At 43.1% G+C, this 23845-nt stretch overlaps 1 protein-coding gene across 1 annotated transcript in view; it reads right to left on the reverse strand.

The window, feature by feature from the left end:
• Window positions 1-405: 405 nt before the first annotated feature.
• SLC38A12 (solute carrier family 38 member 12) overlaps window positions 406-23845 on the reverse strand; it is a 593784-nt gene continuing 570344 nt past the window's right edge. The window contains exon 10 of the mRNA XM_085617088.1: window positions 406-815. Coding sequence (XP_085473214.1) covers window positions 784-815 — 32 coding nt within the window. The 3' untranslated portion in view covers window positions 406-783. The remainder of the gene's footprint in view (window positions 816-23845) is intronic.

The raw sequence follows: 23845 nt of genomic DNA on the forward strand, positions 1-23845 counted from the left end.
CAATGTTCAGTCAGTCCTTGAATCTAAGACAATCCTCATTGCATAGGTTCAACCCTTAGGAGTACCACAAAGCACAAACAGGCACAGGGGCAGAACCATGAACTCAGCTCTTCGGCTTTCCACAGAAGAGGACAGACCTTGGGGTAGAAGCTATGCTCAAGCTTTAGGCATTCTTCAATGCACTTAGTCACATGAATCTTAAGAATTCCTCAGTGCCAGACAGACCAAGGGGATGTAACAAGTTAGAATGCTTCAAGAATTCCTTAGTGCAATAGCAGCAGCTGAAACACAAGTGTCATTCTTAGTAATACAAAACATAAATATAGAACATAGCGTAATGTAGATTTTCCTAATAAGTTATGACGGAAAGTCTTAATTTTATTAAAGACACGGAGGCGAGTATTATGCTTTCTTATCTTGCATTTATTCAAATAGCAGCCAAGATAAGTACTAAAAACTACAGTTCCCAGAGGGCCGAGCGAACCGCTGGCCAATGGGAAACCCACAAAGTCACAAACCATGAACCAATGAGAGTACAGTCAAAGGTATAACATCAGTACTGACTGCGAACAGCCCTCTTTTCGCTGGCGAGCAGTTCAGATAGAATCCATAAACAGAGGAACAATGGAGAAAACAATACAGAATGCCAAGGTCCAGGAAAAAATATCTTGATCATAATCCAACAAAGTCGACCGAGAGGCAGGAATCACGGTGGTAGAAGAAGAGCAGGAGGAAGGGACATCACGAAGAGGAGTAGAACTCTCTTGAAGATCATGAAACCCATCACGAAGACGGGGAAGGCAACGCTGGAGCAGCTGTAGGGAGGGAGAAAAAACACATATTAGAAATGTTGTGACGGGATAATACTCGCCTCTGTGTCTTTAATAAAATTAAGACTTTCAGTCATAACTTATTAGCAAAATCTACATTTTATGGCAAGACCGGAGGCTCTTATTATGCTTGTTCAAAGCATTTCAACAACTGAAGAAGCAGCGTAAGAACAGGTTTGCAATAAAACAGTCGGAAAACAGTGTCATTAGACCAATCCGCAGATCTCCGAATGTCCTCCAAACGGGAGCCTGCCAAAAAGATCTGGAAGCCATGGTTCCTCTGGTGGAATGAGCCCCGAAAACCGGCACATCTATGCTGGCAAGGGACATGACCCAACAAACCCACCGGGCCAGAATGGCCGAGGAAACTGGGAGATGGGGTTTGCCGTAAGAAATGAGAAGTTGGGAGTTAGAGGACGTTCTGAGATCAAAGGTTCTTTGCTCGTATACCTTGAGGCATTGTCCTAAACACAACTTAGGATGGGAAGGAAAATAAGGATAAAAAACAGAGTTCAAATTTGTCTTTCTACATTTGTTAATCTGAAACATTACTCCTGTAGGAGAAAACTGACGAGAAGAAACATCCATTGCTTTAACATCGGAAACACGTTTAATAGAAACCAGACACAATAACATGGTAAGTTTAGCAGAAAGCATTTTCAGAGAAAGAGCTGCATTATCTGACCAATCAGAAAACTATTTAAGAACCAAATTTACATCCCATAAATTAGAATACTTAGCCAACGGAGGTTTTGAAAACCGTACTCCTCTTAACAGGCGACAAATCAGAGGGTGAATGCCAACTAGTTTGCCATCAATAGGACAGTGATTAAGGGATATGGCTGATCTATACAAATTGATCGTTCTGTAGGACTTACCTGCACTGGCTTCAGAAGCCAGGAAATTGATGATAAAGTTCAGAGGAGCTGAAAAGGGATCGATATGTTTTCCCAGACACCAGCTTGCCCATAAAGACCAAGCAGACTTGTAAGCTTTGGATGTACCTGGAGCCCAGGCTTTGCTGATGAAGAGAGAAGCTTCTTGCGAAATGAGGAGGTCAGGAGGGACAGACTGGAGACCTCCACGCTGACAGTACCAAAGTGTTGTCCAGAATGAGACTGTGTGATTGACCCAAGGGGTTCCGAAGCAGGTCGCTGCGAGCATGGAGGAGAACTGGGAAGTCCACCGCCATCTCCAAGAGAGATGGGAACCAAATCTGTGATTGCCAGAATAGGATCACTATGACCAGGGAGGTCGACTGGCGTCGCACCTGGGAGAGCACCCTGTTGATCATGAGAAAAGGAGGAAAGGCAACCAATCCTGGAGAAAAGCGTCTGTAGCCAGGGCCAAAGGATCCGGACGCCAACTGAAAAAACAGGGCAATTGAGCATTGAGATGAGAAGCAAAGAGATCGATATGAAAAGGGCCCCACTTTTGAGAGAGAGATAGGAAGACGGATAGAAGCATCTTCCAGTCACTGGAATCTCGAAGATAGGGAGAGTGCCAATCTGCTATGGAGTTGAGATCTCCAGGAAGATACACTGCTTTGAGAGATAGCTTGTTTGCCAGGCAATATTCTCATAGACTCTTTGCTAACTCTGCGAGTGGTTTGGACCTGGTGCCACCTAGATGGTTGATGTAGCGGACCGCAGAAACATTGTCCATACGAAGGAGAATGGAACACCGAACGTTGTTTTTTGTGAGGCTTTGGATCGCAAAGGAGCCTGCTAGCATCTCTAAACAATTGATGTGCAATCTCGACTCCTCGCGAGACCATGTACTGCCAGTCGATATTGGCCCACAACGGACGTCCCAACCCGACAGGCTTGCATCGGATTCGAAGATCTGGGGCCGAAGCGAAAATAGTTCGCCCGTTCCACGCATCTAAATGGTCGATCCACCATTGAAGCTCGATACGAGACTCCTGATCTGAAGCGATGAGGTCGGAGTAGGCCAACCCTTGACGAAGATGTCGGATCTTTAGTCGCTGAAGGGCACGATAGTGAGGAGGCCCTGGAAAAATAGCTTGGATAGAAGCAGAGAGCAGACCGACGATCCTTGCTAGAGATCTGAGAGAGACCAGAGAGGTCCGAAGAACGTGAGATATTTCTGACTTTATGGCTGAGACTTTTGACTGGGGAAGAAGAAGAGAAGCCGTGGAAGAGTCCACGAGAAAGCCCAAGAATTTGATGTGTTGCGAAGGAATGAGCATAGATTTTTCGGGGTTGAGAAGAAAACCCAGATGTAGAAGCAGGGACCGAGTGGTGTTCAAATCGGACAGAAGATTCTGTTTGTCCAGATTCATAATCAGAATGTCGTCTAGATAAATGATTAGTCTGATCCCGAGGGATCGCAGATAGGACACCACCAGCTTCATGATTTTTGTAAAGCACCATGGTGCTGACGACAGGCCGAAAGGAAGGGAACAAAATCGATAGGTTACTCCTAACCATTGAAACTGAAGAAACTTGGTGTGAGAAGCGTGAATAGGAATGGTAAGATATGCGCCCTGTAAATCTATACGGACCATCCAGTTGTTCAGTCGAAGGGTATCTCGTAAGTGAATGATAGTTTCCATTTTGAAGTGGCGATAAACCACAAATTAGTTGAACCACTTTAGATTTATCACTGGGCGCATTTTCTTGTTATGTTTTTGAACTAGGAAAATGGAACTGAGGAACCCCGAGGGATCTAGGGGAGCAACCTGAACAGCCTGTTTGTGGAGCATGTTTTGGACCTCTATTGAAATGAGTTGAGTCATGTCTGCCAAAAAAACTAGAGGAGGAGGGAAAACTGTTTGGAAAGGTGGCGCGTAGAACTCTATAAGATAACCTTGGACAGAGTTTAGAACCAAGGGATCTGCTTTGAGAGTAGGCCATTTTTGTATGAAGAGGCTCAACCGGAAGAGTTAAAGAACCTACCTAGTTGGGCGTTGTTGCAGAAGTTCTTCTGTCCTCGCCCTCTGTAACCACGGCCTCTTTGTGGGTAGAATTGAGGTTTGTATTCTTGGTAACCTGCATTGGAGGATCCTCTGGAGCCTTGATTTTGACAGGAGCGGCCGGCAGAGCCTTATCAAGAGAAGTAAAAGTAGTGACAAACTTGCTCAAGTCTTTGACGAGAGAATCTCCAAACAGAAGGCCGTCGCCTTAATACCAGGATCAAGGGAAGCTAGGTTAGCCAGCTTAGGGTCGAGTTTTATCAGGAGACCCTTGCGGCGTTCATGAGTGATTGGCATTTCCTAGGAGACAAAAGGCATGTTGAACCCACAGGGAAATATTTTCAGCAGTTAAATCTGTACCACCCAGACGAGCAGATTCTGCAAGGTCAAAAATGCAAGCCAAAGGACCCACAACATCAAGAAGCTTGTCCTGGCAGGGGGACCAAGCTTTGTCCACGCCTTTGGGGGGATCTTTACCAAACTTGGAGAAGAACATAAGTAAGGGCTGATCAATGGAAGGGGCAACAGTAATGTTAGAGGGTAAAGAAGGCTTGGGACATTCAGACCTCAACAAGGACCTGGAGGATTTGTCCAAGGGAAGACGAAGTCTGGCTGAAATATAATCACCAACATGGGAGGCCGGGAACCACTTAGTGGAATTAGGATGACGAATGGTAGAAGGGTCAAACATAGGAGCACCCTCAGAGTCCAAAACAGGAGCGAACGCAAAAGAATCAGATTTCTTAGCAGGGGTGGAAGGAGTGTCTGAGACAAAGAAGTCAAATAAATCATCTGCATCACCCATATCGTCGTCTGTGTCCATAATATTGGAAATAACCAATTTCTTGGGTACCTCTATGTTTTTCGATTTCACTTTTCTTTTGCCACCAGAAGTGGAAAACCCCTCCTTGGAAGGAGACTAAGTCCTCATTCATGTGCGAGGGAGCCTCGCTAACCAAGCGTGACGCACTCTTAGAAACAATCAAAGAGGGTACCAACTTTCTTTTTCTGCTATCTCCCGCAGAATAGGCCAAAGCTTTGGACATCAGACATAACATAGAATTTTCCATGTCCTTGGATAAAAATTTCATGGAAGCTTCTACAGCATGTTCCACAGAATTGTTAATAAACATATTTAAATCATTTTTGAAGGCTTGCTCTTCCTCATGCTGCATGTCAGATGCAGGAGAGCTGTCAATCTCCATTGTAAAAGTAAAGAGAAGAGCCAAAGGGAACAAAAGGGTTAAGAACCCTGGACTGGGAGGGCCAGAGGGCAGAAACCAGGAAGGATAAGCCCACAAACCACTCCCACCAAAGGCGGGGTGTCACCAGAGCAGGAGGACGAAGCTCCGAGGACAACAGAAACCAGCCGCGTTGGAAGGAGGCACACGTGCCGGTGAGGGTAAAAAACTGAAGCAACTGCCGCCGCGCGACGTGTTGGAAGCAACCGTGGACACGCGCGAGCGGGGGGGGGGAAACGAAGCACAGGAAAAGCGGTGCACCTACGAGGGCGCGAGGGAGAGAGCGGGTAAGATCAAAGGCAGCAAAGAAATCACAAAAAACAAAAAAACCATTAATAATTTGCACAAATAAGTTCACTTTTAAGTCATACAATAACCAGAAACAAAGAGAAGGCACTTATCTGACTGCGAGCAGCAAGAAAAAAGAGCTGTTCGCAGTCAGTACTGACGTTATACCTTTGACTGCGCTCTCAATTGTTCATGGTTTGTGACTTTGTGTGTTCCCATTGGCCAGGGATTCACTCGGCCCTCTGGGAACTGTAGTTTTTAGTACTTATCTTGGCTGCTATTTGAATAAATGCAAGATAAGAAAGCATAATAGGAGCATCCGGTCTTGCCATAGAATTCAAATTCATTGTCATGTGTTAGAATAATCCCATTTTTCATGCAGAGGCTCTTTGTACTTCTATGTATATAAACGGTTCTGGTTTCCAACTGAAAGGAAGGAAGTTTTGTTCAAAGTAATACATTTGTGACACCTTTCTTGAAAGCAGATAGTGCACATCCGATATTGGATGAATACACTTGGAGTTGTGTTGAGTTGTATTAGCCAGTTTTTTTGTATTTATTAATAACTCATTGTGGTTTTAGAGTGTATTAGTTTTAGTCAATTTACTTGCTTTTTCTGTGTGACTGATGGTTAGGTTGAAAGACACTGGCACAGATGTGTGATCCTTCTTGGTGTGAAAAACAGCAGTGGATAAGATCAACACTGAAAATGCTGGCTGAAGAAACTGCGCAGAACATGAAGTCACAAGTTAAATTCCTAGACTCATCCTTTCCCTCTCTTCTGCGGGCTATGTAATAATTACTATTGATTTTGTAGAATTATAACTCTTGCCATTAATAAATCCACTACAGCAATTGAATTCTCGAAATGAACTATAGAAATGGTCAATATCTTTATTATTATTTTTAGTATGTGCAATTTCAACTCTATGTTATGATGCATAAATTAGCGGTTAAGGTAAACCTGCTCCTTGAAAAGACATCACAGTTTCCAGAACACTCACTCAGATGTCAGCAGTGGAACACAGACTCATTTTGAAGCACACTGGTTCCAAGAAAAAAACTCAGACACGGCCACCATTTAGGTCTGTCTCTAAATAATGACTGCACCTTGTGTAGCTATACCTAGCCATATGATGCTTGTATCTGAGCATATAGATGTTGTTCCTGAGACATTTGAGGCTGTATTTAGCAATGCAATGGCTGCACCTAGGAATGTGAGGGCTCTTGGCCTCGTCTAAATGGATCTGGCCCTAGCCTATGATGGCTATGCATTTGGCATAGTTTGGCTGCACCACTGGTTTGCTATAGCTGCACTTTAGTTAGAATACGGGTGGAATTGTAACGAGGTTTTAACTAATGTATACTTTTTCTATTTCGTTTAACTTTTATTTGTATATCTATAAAAATCCCACTTCCTCTAATCTTACCTGGACCAAGGGTCATGTGACAAATTCCTGTGATGTCATAAACGTCAAAGACTATGTGAGTTCACTTCCTGTGATGTCCTTAGTGGGAGAGTCAGTGTATCTGATCTCACTTCCGCTACCCCCAGCAGTTTGGTGAATCGACATTCATGCCTGTGACATATTTTCCAAATACTGAATATTTCTGTTAAGGGGGCTCGAAAAAGTGTGCAATAATGATAATGATGTACTGTTCCTTTGTGGCACTGAAGTACTGGGGTCGACCCGGAAAAGACTAGCATGGTCAAGTAGGTTAACATATTGACTACACTTATTCTGGAACTTTTAGTATGGAAAAGAATGCTACATAGTTTATAGCCTGATACTTATTAAATGGCTCTGACATGGTAGGCCCGGAGCAAAGATTCTATTACATCCACAGAGCCTATTTGAAAACTTGAGGTTCAATGGACAAGTCTGGCCTGAGTGAGGCAGTTGTGGCACCAATGCCTAGATGCCTTCTTCTTTGGCAGGTGCACTGGGTCGCAATGGCAGTATCCCCAAAGCCCTGGCCATAACTGCATGATACAGCCTGGTTGGATGCAGGTCCTTGTGGTCTCCCATCCAGCTCAGTTTTGGGTCAGTGCTCAGTTCCCCAAGACACTCCCTCTTGGGGGAAAAGGGTCTGTCGAGTGGACATTTTCCATCACTGAAGGTCCGCCTGGTGTCTGTGGCCAGGACCAGAGTCAAAGCCCTGAGTGACTGTGCCATCCCAGGGGAATTGGTGCTTTTGGCTGCTGATCTGCTATTCATACCTGTATGTAAGGGAGTGGGGGCTGCACCTAGAGCTGGATAAAGTCTTGAGGCATAGAGGCTGCATCAGGTTCTGACAAACTTTGCAGTCTGAGCAAACTATCAAAAAAGGACAGATGTAAAACCTGCAGCAGAATTCAAGAGGAATTGAGAGTGGTTCTGCAAGTCGCAATCCTGCTGGTACTAGTCTGAAAGTTTGCAGGAGTCCAATCTATCAAAAATGGAGTCCACAACCATTGAGGGTGGGAAAGCAAGGAAAGAATCTTTTGGGGATGATGGCCAAAGGAGAAGGACCACAAACTCTTGAGAGCCCTTGGCTCCTTTTGGGAGATTAATGGCAACTCTTGCTGATCCAGCAAGTGAACCGGCATAAATGGTGGAGGAGTCTTGCACTCCATCGTAATGTGCGACCATGGTGGCAGATTGACCTTCAAATAGGACCAGCATGACTGGATGTTCAGGGAAGCATACTTGACAGGGCTAGTGCCTGATTTTACTTGTGCATCTTATTCCGGGGAGTGCTAAAGATGTGTTCGAACTCTGGGGGGGTTGCTTCATTCTGTGCTGCTTCTTGCATTGTGTATCAACATGCTGACTGGTCTTTTTCCTCTGTCAATATAGCAAGGAAGGCGGACAGTGGTAAAGTAATAATTCCTGTCTAACCTGTTGCCTTTTCAACAGTAGTACTACTACACCCAATATATCACATCCAGCAACGAGGTGTGTCTTGAATGTGGACACATACCAACACAACGGTTGTGGAACAAGCAGCACAAGAGGCTACCTCTGCCATTCACCCTTCTCCATGAACATCTCTCCCTCGTCCCATAATACTTTGTGGCTATAGTCGTGAGTGAGTGAGGGAGGGGTGGATCCATGCCGCTCCTGCAGAACTAATGATGGCACCATGAATGTTAGTTCATGCCAATCACTCACAGAGATTGCAAGGCTGAGAATCGTGTGTGCTACATTATTAGTCAAAGTTCACTAATGAGGGAACAGCTACTCAAGTCTTGTATGACGAGACCAGTTTTGTTAAAGAACTAAGGGCTTTTACCCATACAATATTGCATGCTTTATCCTCTGGTCCACTCCTCACCCCAGGCAGTATGCCAAAATTAGGGTGTGGACTCCAAAGGAGAAGCTTTGTCGGGGAGCATGTCTGTTGCTATTCTACTCCAAAGTCTTACTCATTCCCGCGATTAGCACAACATGTGCTGGATGACTGAGCCACAAACAGAAGAACAGAAGATAAGGCAGTCAGATTCTGCAAACATGAGCGAACAACACGCTTGGCACAAAGCAAGATCATTGGGGTATAAACAAAAAGATCTCAAGGCCCTTCGTAAAGAAAAAACACTAAAACAATAAGTGAGTTCCTATCTGCACCTTTAGGTGGAAAAAATGCTGATGTGGCACATATGTGCACGGTAGATAGTGTTTGCACTGTGTATGAGGTATACATGCTTGAACAGTACCAGCACCCAAGGTGATGTATTAAAGCTGCTGTGGAAGAGTGGTTTGTTACATGGGTTCTCAGAGATTACAGAAGCAGGTAAGGATTTTGATGCTGGTCACCCTCTCTGACAACCCTAGGAGAAGATTTGCATTTTGATAATCTTTGTTAATGCCTCTTAAGAAGATTTGCCCAACTGTATTTTTGGACATATTTGTATTTTTCTAATATATGCTTGATGTTTGCCTTATGGGAAACCTTATGAAGACTACTGTAGGTCTGAGTTGGGTATGGCAACAAACCAGTGATAAAGGCTACAGGTCTGTTTTGCTCATTAGGAAAAGTTATGTGTAATACCATTTGTATGATATGTTTGTAACATATTTTACAGTAAGTGCAGTAAGCCTGACTTATTATTGTGAATAGCATAGGCCTTTAAGGATGGAATTTTATAACACTGTGTTAGAGCTTGTAGAAGGGTATTTTATTACATGAATTCTCACAGGATTCTGCATAGGTGAGGATTTTGATGTTGGTCACTGTAGTGCTAGAGGCACTCTTGTGGTCTGACACCCTGTGATGACCTTTGACTACCACTGTTTTAATTGATTTTGGTGTGTCATTTTATCCTAGCCTGAATGTACAACATCCTGCATATGCCTGTTTCTCTTAAAAGTTTCTTTCTTGTAATCTTGCAGCCTTTCAGTGGGAGCTGTCATGGAGTAGGACAGCCTTGCCCAGAACATGTGGAATGTGCATTTGAAAGCGTGAGAGGGAGAGAGAGGTGTGGGATGTACTTTTTGGTCTCGAAGTGCAGTGTTGTGGGCAGTGATGCACACATGTGCTCGGTGTTGTACATTGAGAGATAAAGTATGTGATGCTATAGGACATTGAGAGATGAAGTATGTGAATCTATAAGCAGTGTGTTCACAAATGTGCATTGTGTTGTACATTGATGAGAATTATGAAGTTCTTACTATTGGCTTTGACATGGCCTCATGTCATCCTTTTTTCTGATTCAGCCTCGCTTGAGCTTTATCTGCGTGCACAGCAGCGCTTGCAAATTGTTTGGGTTAATCACGTTCAAGGTCTTTTTGTGATAGATTGTTTAATGTACTTTCGTGAGCTTCGTCAAGATAAAGGCTGGAAAAAGCGAGGGAACGCGAGAACTCCTTCCTGCCATGGAATGCTTGCCTGGAAGCTGGCCAGTTTCAGGAGGGTTCCTGGCGCAGAGGGAAAACTTTCGAACCTTCTAGTGTGTGTTTTGTGATTATAAAGCTGAGGGTTGTTGACTTAGAAACCGGGTGTTCGAATCCGAACGGGGACGGACGCGTCTACTTCGGAGCGTGGAACCCTGGTTGCTGAGGCTCTAAACCTAGGCTGTTTAATTCCCCCAGTAAGGAGTGGGCTAAGATGTTTGCACCAGGTGAAGTATTGAGTTTTGACTAGTGCCTTTGTGATGAGTGGTTCCAGTGGCTGTGTTCATTTGAGGTGCTTGAGCTTTGATTATTGCCATTGTGATGTTTGGCCAGTGGCTTTGATCATTTGAGGTGTTTTCTTTGTGATGTGTGAGTGAGCTGAGGTGCACATCCAAAGTAATCATTTGATGTATATATATCTGTCTGATCTCTTGCAGGACGACCTAGTATATTTTCTTGAGTCTTATCTCATATTATTTGCTGCTTGTTTATTCATCAGTATTATTCATGCATTATTTTTGCGTGTGTATATATATATATATATATATTCAGTGAAAAAACCATAGGTTTCACACACGTTATAGTTAGCTGGACATTTCACTCGTAAAAAACCAATGAAATTCCACGTTATAGTTAGTGCAGGCAACTATAACTCACGCGACCGCAATCCTCTGCTGATGATGTAAGATATTACATCACTGATGACATATGTGTCTTTATGAAAAATAAAAATTTGTAATATATGTATAGCTAAAGATACAGTATTAGCATCAACAGAAGATTGCGGTCGCGTGAGTTATAGTTGCCTGCACTAACTATAACGTGGAATTTCATTGGTTTTTTACGAGTGAAATGTCCAGCTAACTATAACGTGTGTGAAACCTATGGTTTTTTCACTGAATTTGCAAGGTTTTTTAAATGCTAATTCCTAACTATAACGTGTGTGAAACCCATGGTTTTTTTCACTGAATTTGCAATGTTTTTTAAATGCTAATTCCTAACTATAACGTGTGTGAAACCCATGGTTTTTTCAGTGAATTTGTATGGTTTTTTAAATGCTAATTCTTACCTATAACGTGTGTGAAACCCATGGTTTTTTCAGTGATTTTGTATGGTTTTTTAAATACAAATTCTTATATTAAACGTGTGATTTTTTTTTTTTATTTGCAAGGTTTTTTACATTTTTTTTTTTTTACTTTATATTCTCTTTAAACACTATGCTTACATTTTAAAAATTCTGCAATATATTATTTTTTCTCATTTTTTTTTTTACCAAACAGGTAAGATATATTAGTATAACAGTGATTCTTTTTTTCCATTTTTTTTTTTTTTTTACGTGCGCGTACAGTAAGCTTACGGTACGCGTACGGATTGCGTAATGTACGTAATATTTCTACTCTTTTTGCGTATGGTTACGCAATTTACGTAGCCGTGCGTACTGCGCACGCGGCGCGTAAGCGCATACGCTACACACGCACGTTACGTGGAAGTGTTGGGGCGTGCCTGTTATGCGCATGCGCGCGTGCGCGTGTCTTTTATATGCACATGCGTACTTTTACCGTAAGCGCTCCGTAAGCGCTCCGTAAGCGTAACGTACGTGCACGGTGGGTCATGTGATCAAGAAACAAAACTTTTGATTGGTTTAAAGTAGTTTCAGTTCTAGAACTCTCCTACATCACACCCATTCCCCTCATTTCTGCTTGTGATCCCTTAGGAGAAGGAGCTGAGTTGTCTTTGGGATACGATGGCAGACCAGCACTCCTCTTCTGAGAGTGAGGCTAGCAGCACCACCATCAGGCAGAGAAAGAGGAAACAGAGGAGCTCTTTTATATGGGAGTATTTTACTTTTCCTGAGGGCGAGAAAAAAGTAAATGCTGCTTTAGTGACTTGCAAGCTGTGCCAGCGTGTACTTTCTAGAGGTAATCCTAACAAGAAGTATTCCTTCGGGAATCACACTATGTTAAGACACCTTGAGGATGTACACCCTAGGACACATGCTCGACATACTAGAGGAAACCCTTCAGTAAGTCGTGCAAGCACATCCACAGCAGCTCAGCCGAGTCCATCTTCGGCAGCTCAGCTGAGCCCTTCATCTGTGGGGGCAGATTCACCTTTTTCTGGTCCTCTGGAAACTAACCATCGATTTGCGAGGGTTACAATGCGGTGCTCAAATTGCCATGGTCTAATTGTTCGAGGGGAGACCAGTGTTCCCCTAATTAACAACGGAATAGACCAGCACATTTGTCCTACCAGCTAATATTCCCATTCTTCCTTTCCTCTGTCCCTGCATGAACACAACGGCTCTTTTAAGAGCCAACCTTACCTCTCAACTTTTTTTAATTTTTTCTTAAAAACTTTTTTTTTTTTTTTACCGTACGGTAAGCGTATTTTTTTTTTTTTTTTTAAAAAACACTAAAAAACAATTACCACATTACAAGTTCCTTGAGGGATTAATAACGAAATACTGAAAATCTGTTTGAGGAAAAGTGGAAAAAAGGGATCATCAAATTTCTGACTTACCTGACCCACCCAAAAATTTAATTAGAAAACAGTATTCCTCATTTATACCAGTACACCTTAATTTATGGTGAAAACATAGTCCATAATATTTTACATGTTCCTTACATTTAAATTTCTCCCAAAATAAAAAATGATAAACACAACTTCAACAAAAGGAATTCCAATTCTATTATTCATTTCTTAATTTACCACGTACATCCCCTCTCAAACTCATAACTCACCTTTAAAATTAGTTAGTTGTGAAAGAAATGTGGCACTCAAACAGCAGATTATCAGAGCCAGGATCTCTGTTCTGTACACCTCTCTCCTCTCAGCAGAAACAGATAATGGCAATGTTTCCCTCTCCTTTTCCACACATATACATGTTAATTTCAAATCTCAGTGCTTCCCCCTTTTTTTCAAATGTAATCACACATTTCTATTGGATGAAAACCAACCCTTTTCCAAAAGTACCCTTCCCCCAACTTGACTTCTGCCTGCTACCATAGCAACAGCTCATGGAACACTGCTGTGTGGAGTTAGGTCAGAAGTTCACCACACAATGTTTCATTTCCAAACAGCAAGAGTGCTTGACTTTTCTAACCTAACAGCAAATCCATAGTACTGTTCTTTGGTAACACATTTTTCTGTACCAATACAAAACATGCTTCTATAAATTGACACATACAGCCTAGTTTTTAGTGTAGAATGGTATGAAACAGCCAATGAGTTCTTTTTATTTTAAAAAAATATGTATGCCTCCATTTCCAAACTGTCTTTCATTTATTTTTCCCATTCTACTGAAATACACCTCCTGAGTGCATCCAGATCTCCTTGGAAGATGTTCACAGTGTGGATTGTAGGGCACAGCTATGTCTTCTGGAGTGAAAAGTATGCAGAGAAAACAGGTATGGTGAGAGACCTTGCTTTGCCAAATGTAGACATTAAATGGATTGGTCAGAGAGGGTTAAAGTGGCACCAATTGATGCCATTGGTGAAATCCTTCATGCAAATCCAACACCCTGACCTCATAATAGTGCACTGTGGTGGCAATGACCTAGGCACTTTGACTGGGGTAGGTCTGGAAATGCTTATGAAGGACACCTTTGCACAACTGTTTTCACTTTTCCCTAAAACTGCCTTTGCGTATTCTAACATATGCCAAAGGCAAAAATGGAACTGGTCCAATCATTTTTGTCCACAGATTGAGAAAGCTAGGAAACACGTCAACAAATCTGTTTCTGCTTTCCTCCGAGACTATGGTATGGGTTCCACTTACCACAACAACTTGCGTTACGACATGCAAGACATTTATAGAGGAGATGGTGTACACTTCACTGATGAAGGAAACAGAGTCTTCCTCTTGAACCTTAGACTCTGCATCGGTACTTACTTGTAGGTACCACTAAAAAATCACTTCATTAACACAACGGCTCTTTTTAGAGCCCCCTAATATCTAAACACTTAAATCTGAATTTTATTTCTTTTTTTATTTTTTTTTTCTACCGTACGCGTACGGTAAGCTTACCGTACGCGTACTCCGCGATTTTTTTAAAATGTTTTTTTCGTAATTTTGTGTCCTTCTTTGACCCCCTTTCAAATGTTAGGGGGTCTGTAACTCTCTTCCTTGCCCCCTTTTCACGATATCTCCCTTTTTTTTTCTGTGTGAAACACACGAAATGGCGGCCGACACTTCCTGATTTCGTCCGATTCGAATGTTTACAGTCATGTGATAACCAATCAGATTTGAGCTCGCGCACGGCACCGTACGCGTACGGTAAGCTTACGGTAAGCGCACGGAGCGCGCTTACAGATATATATATTGATTTAAATGCTATTTTCTCAGGAACTACTGAACAGATTTACACCAGACCTACAAAAGGCACTTCCTTGACCTGCGGACTACCTCTCTGCCAAATTACAAGTAATTCTGTTCAGCCGTTCGGGCTGTAGCTGTGTCTAAAGGTCCTATGGAAAAATGCATGGGGAAAACGCGTTTTGGGACCCCCCTTTTTTCTCAGCCCCCGCTTGACGAATCCCCCCGAGAATTTCAGGGTAGGAGCTGAACGGAGCGCCCCATTAGTTTTGAAAATTTCGCGAGGATTCGTCGACCGGCGCCAAAGTTATTCCAAATAGAATGTTGCGGATTTCCTATGGAAACACGGTCCTAACTATAACTATCTACTGGCGACCGCCAGTAGATAATATATATATATATATATATATATATATATATATATATATATATATATCCTTGTATATTTGAATGGTCTGCATTGGCATCTGGGAAAGCCTTTCTGTTACCATCTGATAGGCGAAAGCAAGACAGTCGCCCCTTCTGAGCAACCTTAGGAGTAGAGGATATGCACTTTGACAATCTTTATTAATTTCTCTTATGAGAGTCTGACAGATGTTGTAGTTTCCTCGACCCTTGTAATAAACTAAAAACAAACAACTCTACACATATGCATATACAGACATATAGTGCCATTGGGTTATCCCTCTTCTGTCCGAGTGCCATTCAATTCTGCTTTTCCTCTTGACAGCATAGAGAAGTGGCAATGGGTTAGTCCATTTCTGCCATTGGATCTACTGCCTTTTGTATTCATGAATTTTGCCTAAACACGTGCCCATCTGCCAGAAAATTTGTGTGATTCAGTGTCTGAGCTAGTGGGTCAGACCTTTGTTTTTCCACTTTTTCCTTTCAAAGGTCTCATTTCATGTCTTTCCTTCTTTTTTTCCTGTTTTTAAAGCCTCCTGTAGCGTGCCAGTCAGTCCTACTACACAACTTGCTTGTCGCTCATTTAAGTAGCAATGTGTTGCATTGTGTACAGCCACTGCTACTAAACTGGGTGGCCTCCTGCAATGGTATTGTTCATAATGTATCATTGTTATATCGTTCCAATGTGGCCATCATTTTTTTTAAAAGCATAATACTGCAAATATCCACTCTACACTTTAGCATTTAAAGGTGGCAATTCATTGTGGTGTTAACTTAGAGGTCATCTTGGAATGGTATTCTGCATAGTGTGTCATTGTTTGTATTAATTCAGGATGGCCAACCTGTTGATTCTAAATGTGATAGCTATGTTGTAACTAAAAAGCAATGCACACTATATACATACCATTGCAAGATCACCATCTGCTGCTATATTTAAATTTTAGTTTTGCATTGCAAGCATATGCCCACCAAGAATAATTGGTCTGTTTTTAGCTACTTTTATTCTGTTTATTTATCTTGCGTATCTTTGTTGAGTTTGTGTGCCTTTTTCATTGCAGATGAGTAATGGAGTGAATGCTAGATTGAGTCAGATGGTGGATGAGTGGATGCATAAATGCAAGGATGAGTGACACAGCACATATATGATGACTAACTGAGTATCTAAACTGAGTGACTGAAGACACACCTTCATTTATAAGCCAGGCCGTCTGGCATTGCTAATGCTTGTTTTTTGTCCGTTTTGTCTTTTGGTTTGCTTTCAGCTCACTCAATCTCACAAAGTCGGACACACTAGCAGGGACATAGTTTGACTTTTAGAAAACAGCTATTCATATAAGTAGAGCATCAGACAATAGTAGCGTCACTACAAGGGACCAGATGAGGCCCATACCCCAGCTCTTTGTGTCCTGCCTCGCCCCCTTTCAGTCTCACCACTGAAGCTTTTAAACCTGCCAAGAGACAACACAAAAAACAGACACTGCTCCTTGCCATGCACATTTATTTGCCCATCTAACATTCAATGTAATGCAGTGTTCCTTAAAGGAAATGCACAAACCTACATGTTTGCTTGAAATGTCTAATTCTGGCTTTCTGGCATATCAATAGATACATACATAGCTATAGACAGACACACACATCCATATAAAGTCAGAATTAAACATTATAAGCAAACGTGTATGTATATTACACAGTGAAGGTCACCACTGTGTAGGTCAGAGTTTCCTAAGAAATAGCAATTTTTGTTTTGCTAATAACTTTGGTGCTCACCGACGAATCGGCATAAAACATTCCAACAAAATATTTATTCACTTCAGATTGTTCCGGGAAAGTTTTGCACTGATCTAAGAGCAGGGCCAAAGATATTTTTTTTAAAAGGTTATGCTAAAACATTGATTTCACATTTTAATTTTCATTAGAAACTTTGCTCTCCGATACAGAAAAAATGGCTGAACAGAATTAGCAAAAATAAATTGTGCCACGGATAGAGCAAAACTCCCATAGACTCCCATCAGGGTTCTTCCATGAGTTATCACAGTGTTGGTACCCCCCCCTACTCCCTGGGGAGCCTAATGAGCAAGCTTCACCCCCATGGTGCAGTAGTACCAAGCACCCTTCCCAGGGCAAAGGTTGTACACTACCATGGTACCATGGGGGTAAAGCATCAGAACCAGTGCCACGCAAAAAAATGAAAACTACAGCCTTAACAAGGGACATTCAGTGAGGATAGATGGTTTGGTAAATCTAGGATGTGTTTAATAATATTATCTGCCTTTATACTTACCTATTTGAGAATTGATATAGTGATATGTTGTCCAAAAAACATCAAGTCCCAGAATGCATTTTATCAGCGAAGAGCAGTACTAACAATTTGCAGATAAGGATTAATGAATGGGACACATTGTGATTGGCAGCTGTTGGCCTGTGATCAAGGACTTTATTAGTTCGAAATGCATTAGGTCTTTTTCACTGATTTTACCTGGATTGCCTCATAATTGTCAAATAAAAAGACGCAGTGAATGGGGAGTGTGTCTCCATCTCTCTTGGCAAGAGCTGGGAGCTTGAGATATATATTACCTACTGGCGGTCGTTATAGTTAGGACCTAGTTTCCATAGTAAAAGCATTTTTTGACTTGCCTACAACTTTGTCGTTGGACGGATCTTCGTGGAATTTTTTTGGTTAAGTTTTAAAGTAGGTTCTGTGTATCATGGAGAGTTTGGGGGTGATCCGTCCAGTTGGGACCGAGAAATAGGGGCACGAAAAAAGGGTGCGCTTGTAATGTTAATTCCCATAGGAAAGTATTGCCAAACCTACAGCCCGAACCGCTGGACAGAATTACACCAACTTTGGCAGAAAGGTAGATGTTGCTACACAGATTGTGCTTATTGTTATTTGGTGTAAATCAGTTCAGTAGTTGTTGAGAAATTTAAGTTGGAAATTACAGACATATCTCTGGCCACAAAGCAGTTACGAACAAAGATGAGCTCCTGCAGGGAAATGCACTGCTGTGATTGGCTGCCAACACTTCAACCAGGAAGTGTTGGCAGCCATCTTGGGACTCAGCTTCACTGAGCCCCCCTGCCCCCAAGAAAGTGAAAATAAATAAAATGGACAGGGTAGGAATACCCTGACCCCCAAGCCATAGTCTCGGGGTCCCGCTGGGATCCCTCCATGACAAAAAAACATTTTTTTTTAAATGTGCAGAGAAATTTCTATATTTGCAGGCACATGTTTTATTCAAAAAGCAAGCACGGGCTCCCGCGCTTGCTTTACATTAACCCCCTGGGTAGGCCAGGTTCTGGGGGCATATCAAAAATATAGAAGGGGCCCCCCTTCCTCTGGCTGTTCAAAGCCCCGGGGACCGCCACCTCCCCGGGGCAGTTTTCATCATGAATGCGGGCGGGCCACGGGGCCTGCTCACAGCGTCGGGGACTGCCACCTCCCTGGGGCTATTTCCGATTATCTGGGGTGGCCTCACTGATGCCCCCTGCCCCAGGGACCACCACATCCAGAGGCTAATTTAAACAATATGGGTGGCCTCGTGGGCCCCCCCTTCCCCGGGGACCGCCACCTCCCCAGGGCTAATTTACATAATATGGGGGGGCCTCATGGACACCCGCTGCCCCCAGCAACGCCATCTCCCCAAGGCACCCTTTTTTAAAAAGTAATTTGGGGTAGCCACCTCCCTGGGGCTAAAATAAATAAAGTGTGGTGGGGCTCTGCCCCCCTATGCCGCCCCAGAGACCACCACCTCCCCGAGGCACACACACAATAATTAAGGGGTCCAATGAATGGCCCCCCCTCCCTTTTTTTAAACAAAGAATTGTTTTTAAAAAATTGGAGTCCCTGGGGGATGGGGTCCACGGCGCAGAAAATGGCCCGGGGGAGGGGCACTCTGCCTCCCCTCTCATTTTGTGGATAAAAATAATTTAAAAGAGGATTAGACCCCAGGGGATGAGGAACCCAGGGCTCAAAATGGTCCAGGTAAGGGGGGGAGACGCGCCCCCCTTCCTAAAAACGTTTTTTTTTTAAACCGGCAACTCACGTAACACCCCGCCCTCTTTCTACACCACTCAGCAAATGCGCAATCTGGCACGCTCCTGGTTGGGTGATGAAGTGCCCTTGGCTGCTGAGGGTGCTTAGGGGCCAACAAGACCTCCTATTAACTCCGGTATGCCCCACACAGTGGGATTGCTGAGAGGTGGTTGGAGGTCACACCCCCTTTCGCTGCCACTCTGAAAACATGACTCTCGGCACACTGCTGGTGGGTGGATGAGGTACCCTTGCCGCCTGAGGGCCTCAGGACTAAAGTGGACTTCTTCCCAGAAGCAGTAGTGCACCAGGAGCCGTGTTTGCAGAGTGGTGGAGAAAGGGGGTGTGGTCTCTAACAAACTCTCAGCATAGCAGCTGTGTGGGTCTTACTGGAGGTAACAGGAGGGCTTGTTGGCCCCCAAGGACTCTAAAGAGTTAAGTGGACTTCATGCCCCAACTAGTAGTGCTCCAGGTGGTGCATTTGCAGAGTGGTGGAGAAAGGGGACGTGGCCTCTGGAAACTTCTCACCCATAGAGTCAATCACACAGCCACTTACTCACCCATAGAGTTACACATACATACCCACTTACTTACTCATACAGATACTAACACGTACTCACTCGCCTATACAGTCACTGACCCAAGCACACACTCACCCATACAGCCACTCTCACATTCACTCACTCACCCATACAGTCACTCATATACCCCATCAGTCACCTATGCTGTCTTTTTCATACTCAGTTACTCACCCATATACCACTGACAAATCCCCTCACCCACACAACCATATACACACTCACCCATACAGCCCTCACACACACACACACACTAACCCATACAGCCACTGACCCACCCACTCACACTTCCATACAGTCACACACCACATCACCCATCCACAAAGCCAGACACTCATACAGGTACTCAGATAACCAATCAATCACCCATACAGCCACTCATGTACCCACTCACACACCTATACAGCGACTTAGACATCAACTACCAGACTGATACAAACATTCATACAACCAGTCACTCACCCATACATTCACTGAGACACATTATCACTCACCTATACAGTCAGTCACACACCCACTGATTAATCCATACAGGCACTCATACACCCACTTATTCACCAATACACCTTGGTATATATATTTAACACTCAAACTTCTTAAAACACTCACAGTCACTGGATGATGTCATCAGTGATGTCATTTGAGAGGTCATCAGTGATGTCACTGACCATGTCATGAGTGATGTAATATGTGCTGTCATGAGCTGTGCATTATGGGGGCAAGAGTTAAAGTTAGCTCAGCTAAACATAACTGCTGAATTTGTCTTGTTTAGAACGAGTGAATTGTCAGCCTAACTATAATGTCCCTGTAACCTTTGCTTTTTCAGTGAATAAATAAATAAATATATATATATATATATATATATATATATATATATATATATATATATATATATATATATATATATATATATATATATATATATATTACCTACTGGCGGTCGCCAGTAGGTAGTTATAGTTAGGACCCCTTTTCCATAGGAAATCCGCAACATTCTATTTTGAATAACTTTCGCGCCGGTCGATGAATCCTCGCGAATTTCTCAAAATAGGTGGGGCGCTCCGCTCCGCTCCTACCCTGAAAGTCTCGGGCGGATTCGTCAAGCGGGGGCTGAGATAAAAGGGGGGTCCCAAAACGCGTTTTTCCCATGCATTTTTCCATAGGACCTTTAGACAGAGCTACAGCCCGAACGGCTGAACAGAATTACTAGAAATTTGGCAGAGAGGTAGTCCCTATGTCAAGGAAGTGCCTTTTGTAGGTTTGGTGTAAATCTGTTCAGTAGATTCTGAGAAAATAGCCTTTAAATCAATATATATATCTGAGCCCGCTTACGGTACGCTTACCGTACGCTTACCGTACGCGTACAGTGGCGTGCGCGAGCGCGATTCTGATTGGCTCTTAGATCTTAGTAAACATTCGAATCGGCCGAAACCAGGAAGCGGCGTCCGCCATTTTGTCTCTCGCACTGAGTGTTATTTATCAAACATGATGCCCAAAAACATGTTACGGGGCTGTTTTGACAACTCCCTCCCACATAGTCATGTTGAGGGAGTCCCCAAACATCCCCCAAGAGCAAAAACGGTTTTATTTTTTTTTCAGCAATTTCGCCGAGTACGCTTACCGTACGCTTACCGTAAGCGTACGGTAAAAAATAGAAATAAAAAAAACACTATCCACACTTACCCCACCCCCTGTGCTTTTGGTGGGCGTAGGCCACCAAATGTACAGGGATTATTACATCAGTATAAAAACTATATTTTGGCAACATGAAATTATAAAATCGAAATAAAAAAAACACTATCCACATTGACCCCACCCCCTGTGCTTTTGGTGGCCGAAGGCCACCAAATGTACAGGGCTTATTAAAGCTGATAAAAACCGTGCACGGAACGCACTGCGTTAAGTGGGCGCGCACGCCTCGAATGGCGTAAAGTAACTTAGCATTTAAAAAACCATAGGTTTCACACACGTTATAGTTAGGAATTAGCATTTAAAAAACCTTGCAAATTCACTGAAAAAACCATAGGTTTCACACATGTTATAGTTAGCGGAAATTTTACTGATAAAAAACCAATGAAATTGCCCCGTTATAGTTAGTGCTGGCAACTATAACTCACGCGACCGCAATCTTCTGCTGATGACATGTGTCTTTATAAAAAAAAATATTTGTAATATATGTATAGCTAAAAATGTATGGAAGAAGACATGGGCAAATAAGTGTCTAAATACAGTATTAGCATCAGCAGAGGATTGCGGTCGCGTGAGTTATAGTTGCCAGCACTAACTATAACGGGGCAATTTCATTGGTTTTTTATCAGTAAAATTTCCGCTAACTATAACATGTGTGAAACCTATGGTTTTTTCAGTGAATATATATATATATATATATATATATATATATAAACCTCCGCAGGCAATCAACCGTCTAAGTGCATTCAACCCGCCCCCACCCATATGCCGCGAACCCACAATACATATATTGTGGTTCGACTGTATATGGGTGGGGGAGGGGTTGACTGCACATAAGGGGTTGATTGCCGGTGGAAATTGGGTGCAAGGCCTGGCCGGAGGCCAGATCCTGCAGCCAATCCTCTGCAGCACATGGCTGAAGGCCGTGCATAGTAGGGGTTTGACTGCCGTCAATAGGGTTGGCCGCAGGGCCTATAGCCAGACACCAGGACCTGCAGCCAAACCCAACTCCTGCACACAGTTGACAGCTTTGTGCAGCAAGAGGTCAGCTGCTGGCAGTGGCTTGGGTGAAGAGCCTGGCCAGAGGTCAGGCCCTGTTGCCAACCAAAGTTCCAGTCATCTTTAGGTCATGGGCAGTAGGGGTTGTCGATCATGTCCTTTTGCCATGCTCAGCATGGGGTTGGCTGCCGGCGGAAGAGTTGGCCACGGGGCCTCACCTCTGTCCTTGCCCAGCAACCAACCCTGTCGCTACACATAGCCAATCACAGCAGGGCTGTTGGATGCTTGTGTAAGATTGGCTGCCTGCAGTGGAGGTGGTCATCACACACAGGGGGTTGGTTGGGCACAGGGAAGGCCTCCTAAAGGATGGTCTTCAATGCCTGCATGATGTCATCAAAGATGTCATTTGAGATGTTACCTGTGATGTCATCAATAATGTCACTAAGCATGTCATGAGTGATGTAATATGTGAAGTCATAAGCCGTGCATGGCGGGGCACAAGTTCTAGTTAGCTTAGTACACTAGAACTGGTGAATTTTTATTTTTAAACATTAGTTTTACTCTTATTTGAAAACCTGCCTAAAAAGTCACTTTCATCTTTGTTTTTTTCAGTGAATTTCTAGGGTTTTTTAACGTAACCTAAGATTTCATTACCATACATAAATATGTCATGTTAATCCTTGGTTTTTTTAAGTGAAGTTCTCCTTTTAGAAGGAAAGATCTTACTATCCTATATAACTATAATGTATATTCTGATGGCGAACATAGTTTTGATCACAATAAGGTGCGACATGTTTTCCTCTGAGTTATCTTCCTTCATTGCACCAAGTTAGTTTTTGTCTTGTTCTATTCCCGATTGCCTGGTGAAACTGCCCCACTTTTTTCTGCATATCGAAGTTGATTTAATTTAGCTTCTTCAGTCTTTTCAATTTGCGGAATATAAATAATATTTAATACAACATTCACACTACATTTTACCACCTATTCCCTGTCCTAAAATGTTACTCTAAACCTAAATTAAGCTACTTTCAAGTTCTGTATCAGGAATTGTGTGAAAATAGATTTTGAGATATTTTGGCTTTCGAGTGAGCTGAATTATTAACCCCTTCAGCGCGGCGCGGATTTCCGCGCCGCGCTGAAGATTCCGTGCGCGGGCGGAGCCATGACGGAGCGGTTCCGTCATGCGCACAGCGCAACCGACGCACGTGACGGAACCGCTCCGTCACAAGCGTCGAAGGGGTTAAGTCAAAGCAGTCCACGCGTGAGCAAAGGCTTTAAAAACATCCTGTACTGTTTATACAGAGGTAGAAACTCCCTAAATGTCTACAGAATATCCCGATCCTTTGAAAGATGCTTTTTGAATGCTGGTCTGGAGATTTTTTAGGGGTTCAACTCACCTTGTAAGAAGGTGGCGACTGTACTATGATTAGACATATGGTACCAGCTGTTGGTATACCCTCACTATAATAATACACGGAATCCTGCAATCACTGTATAAACACTGCCTGGAAGTCCTTATTACAGTGGAGTTGTGACATCTCCAGTCACCTTTAATAGGAAAAAGAATGGCTGCTCAATTGGAATATATTTTTATAGTGGAGCTGTGATCTCAAAATGCGTGTTGCCAGACTCCGCAGCCAAGGTGAGAGGCAGGTTAC

This window comes from Triturus cristatus, chromosome 7 (genome assembly GCF_964204655.1).
Source record: "Triturus cristatus chromosome 7, aTriCri1.1, whole genome shotgun sequence".
NCBI classification, from domain to species: Eukaryota; Metazoa; Chordata; class Amphibia; order Caudata; family Salamandridae; genus Triturus; species Triturus cristatus.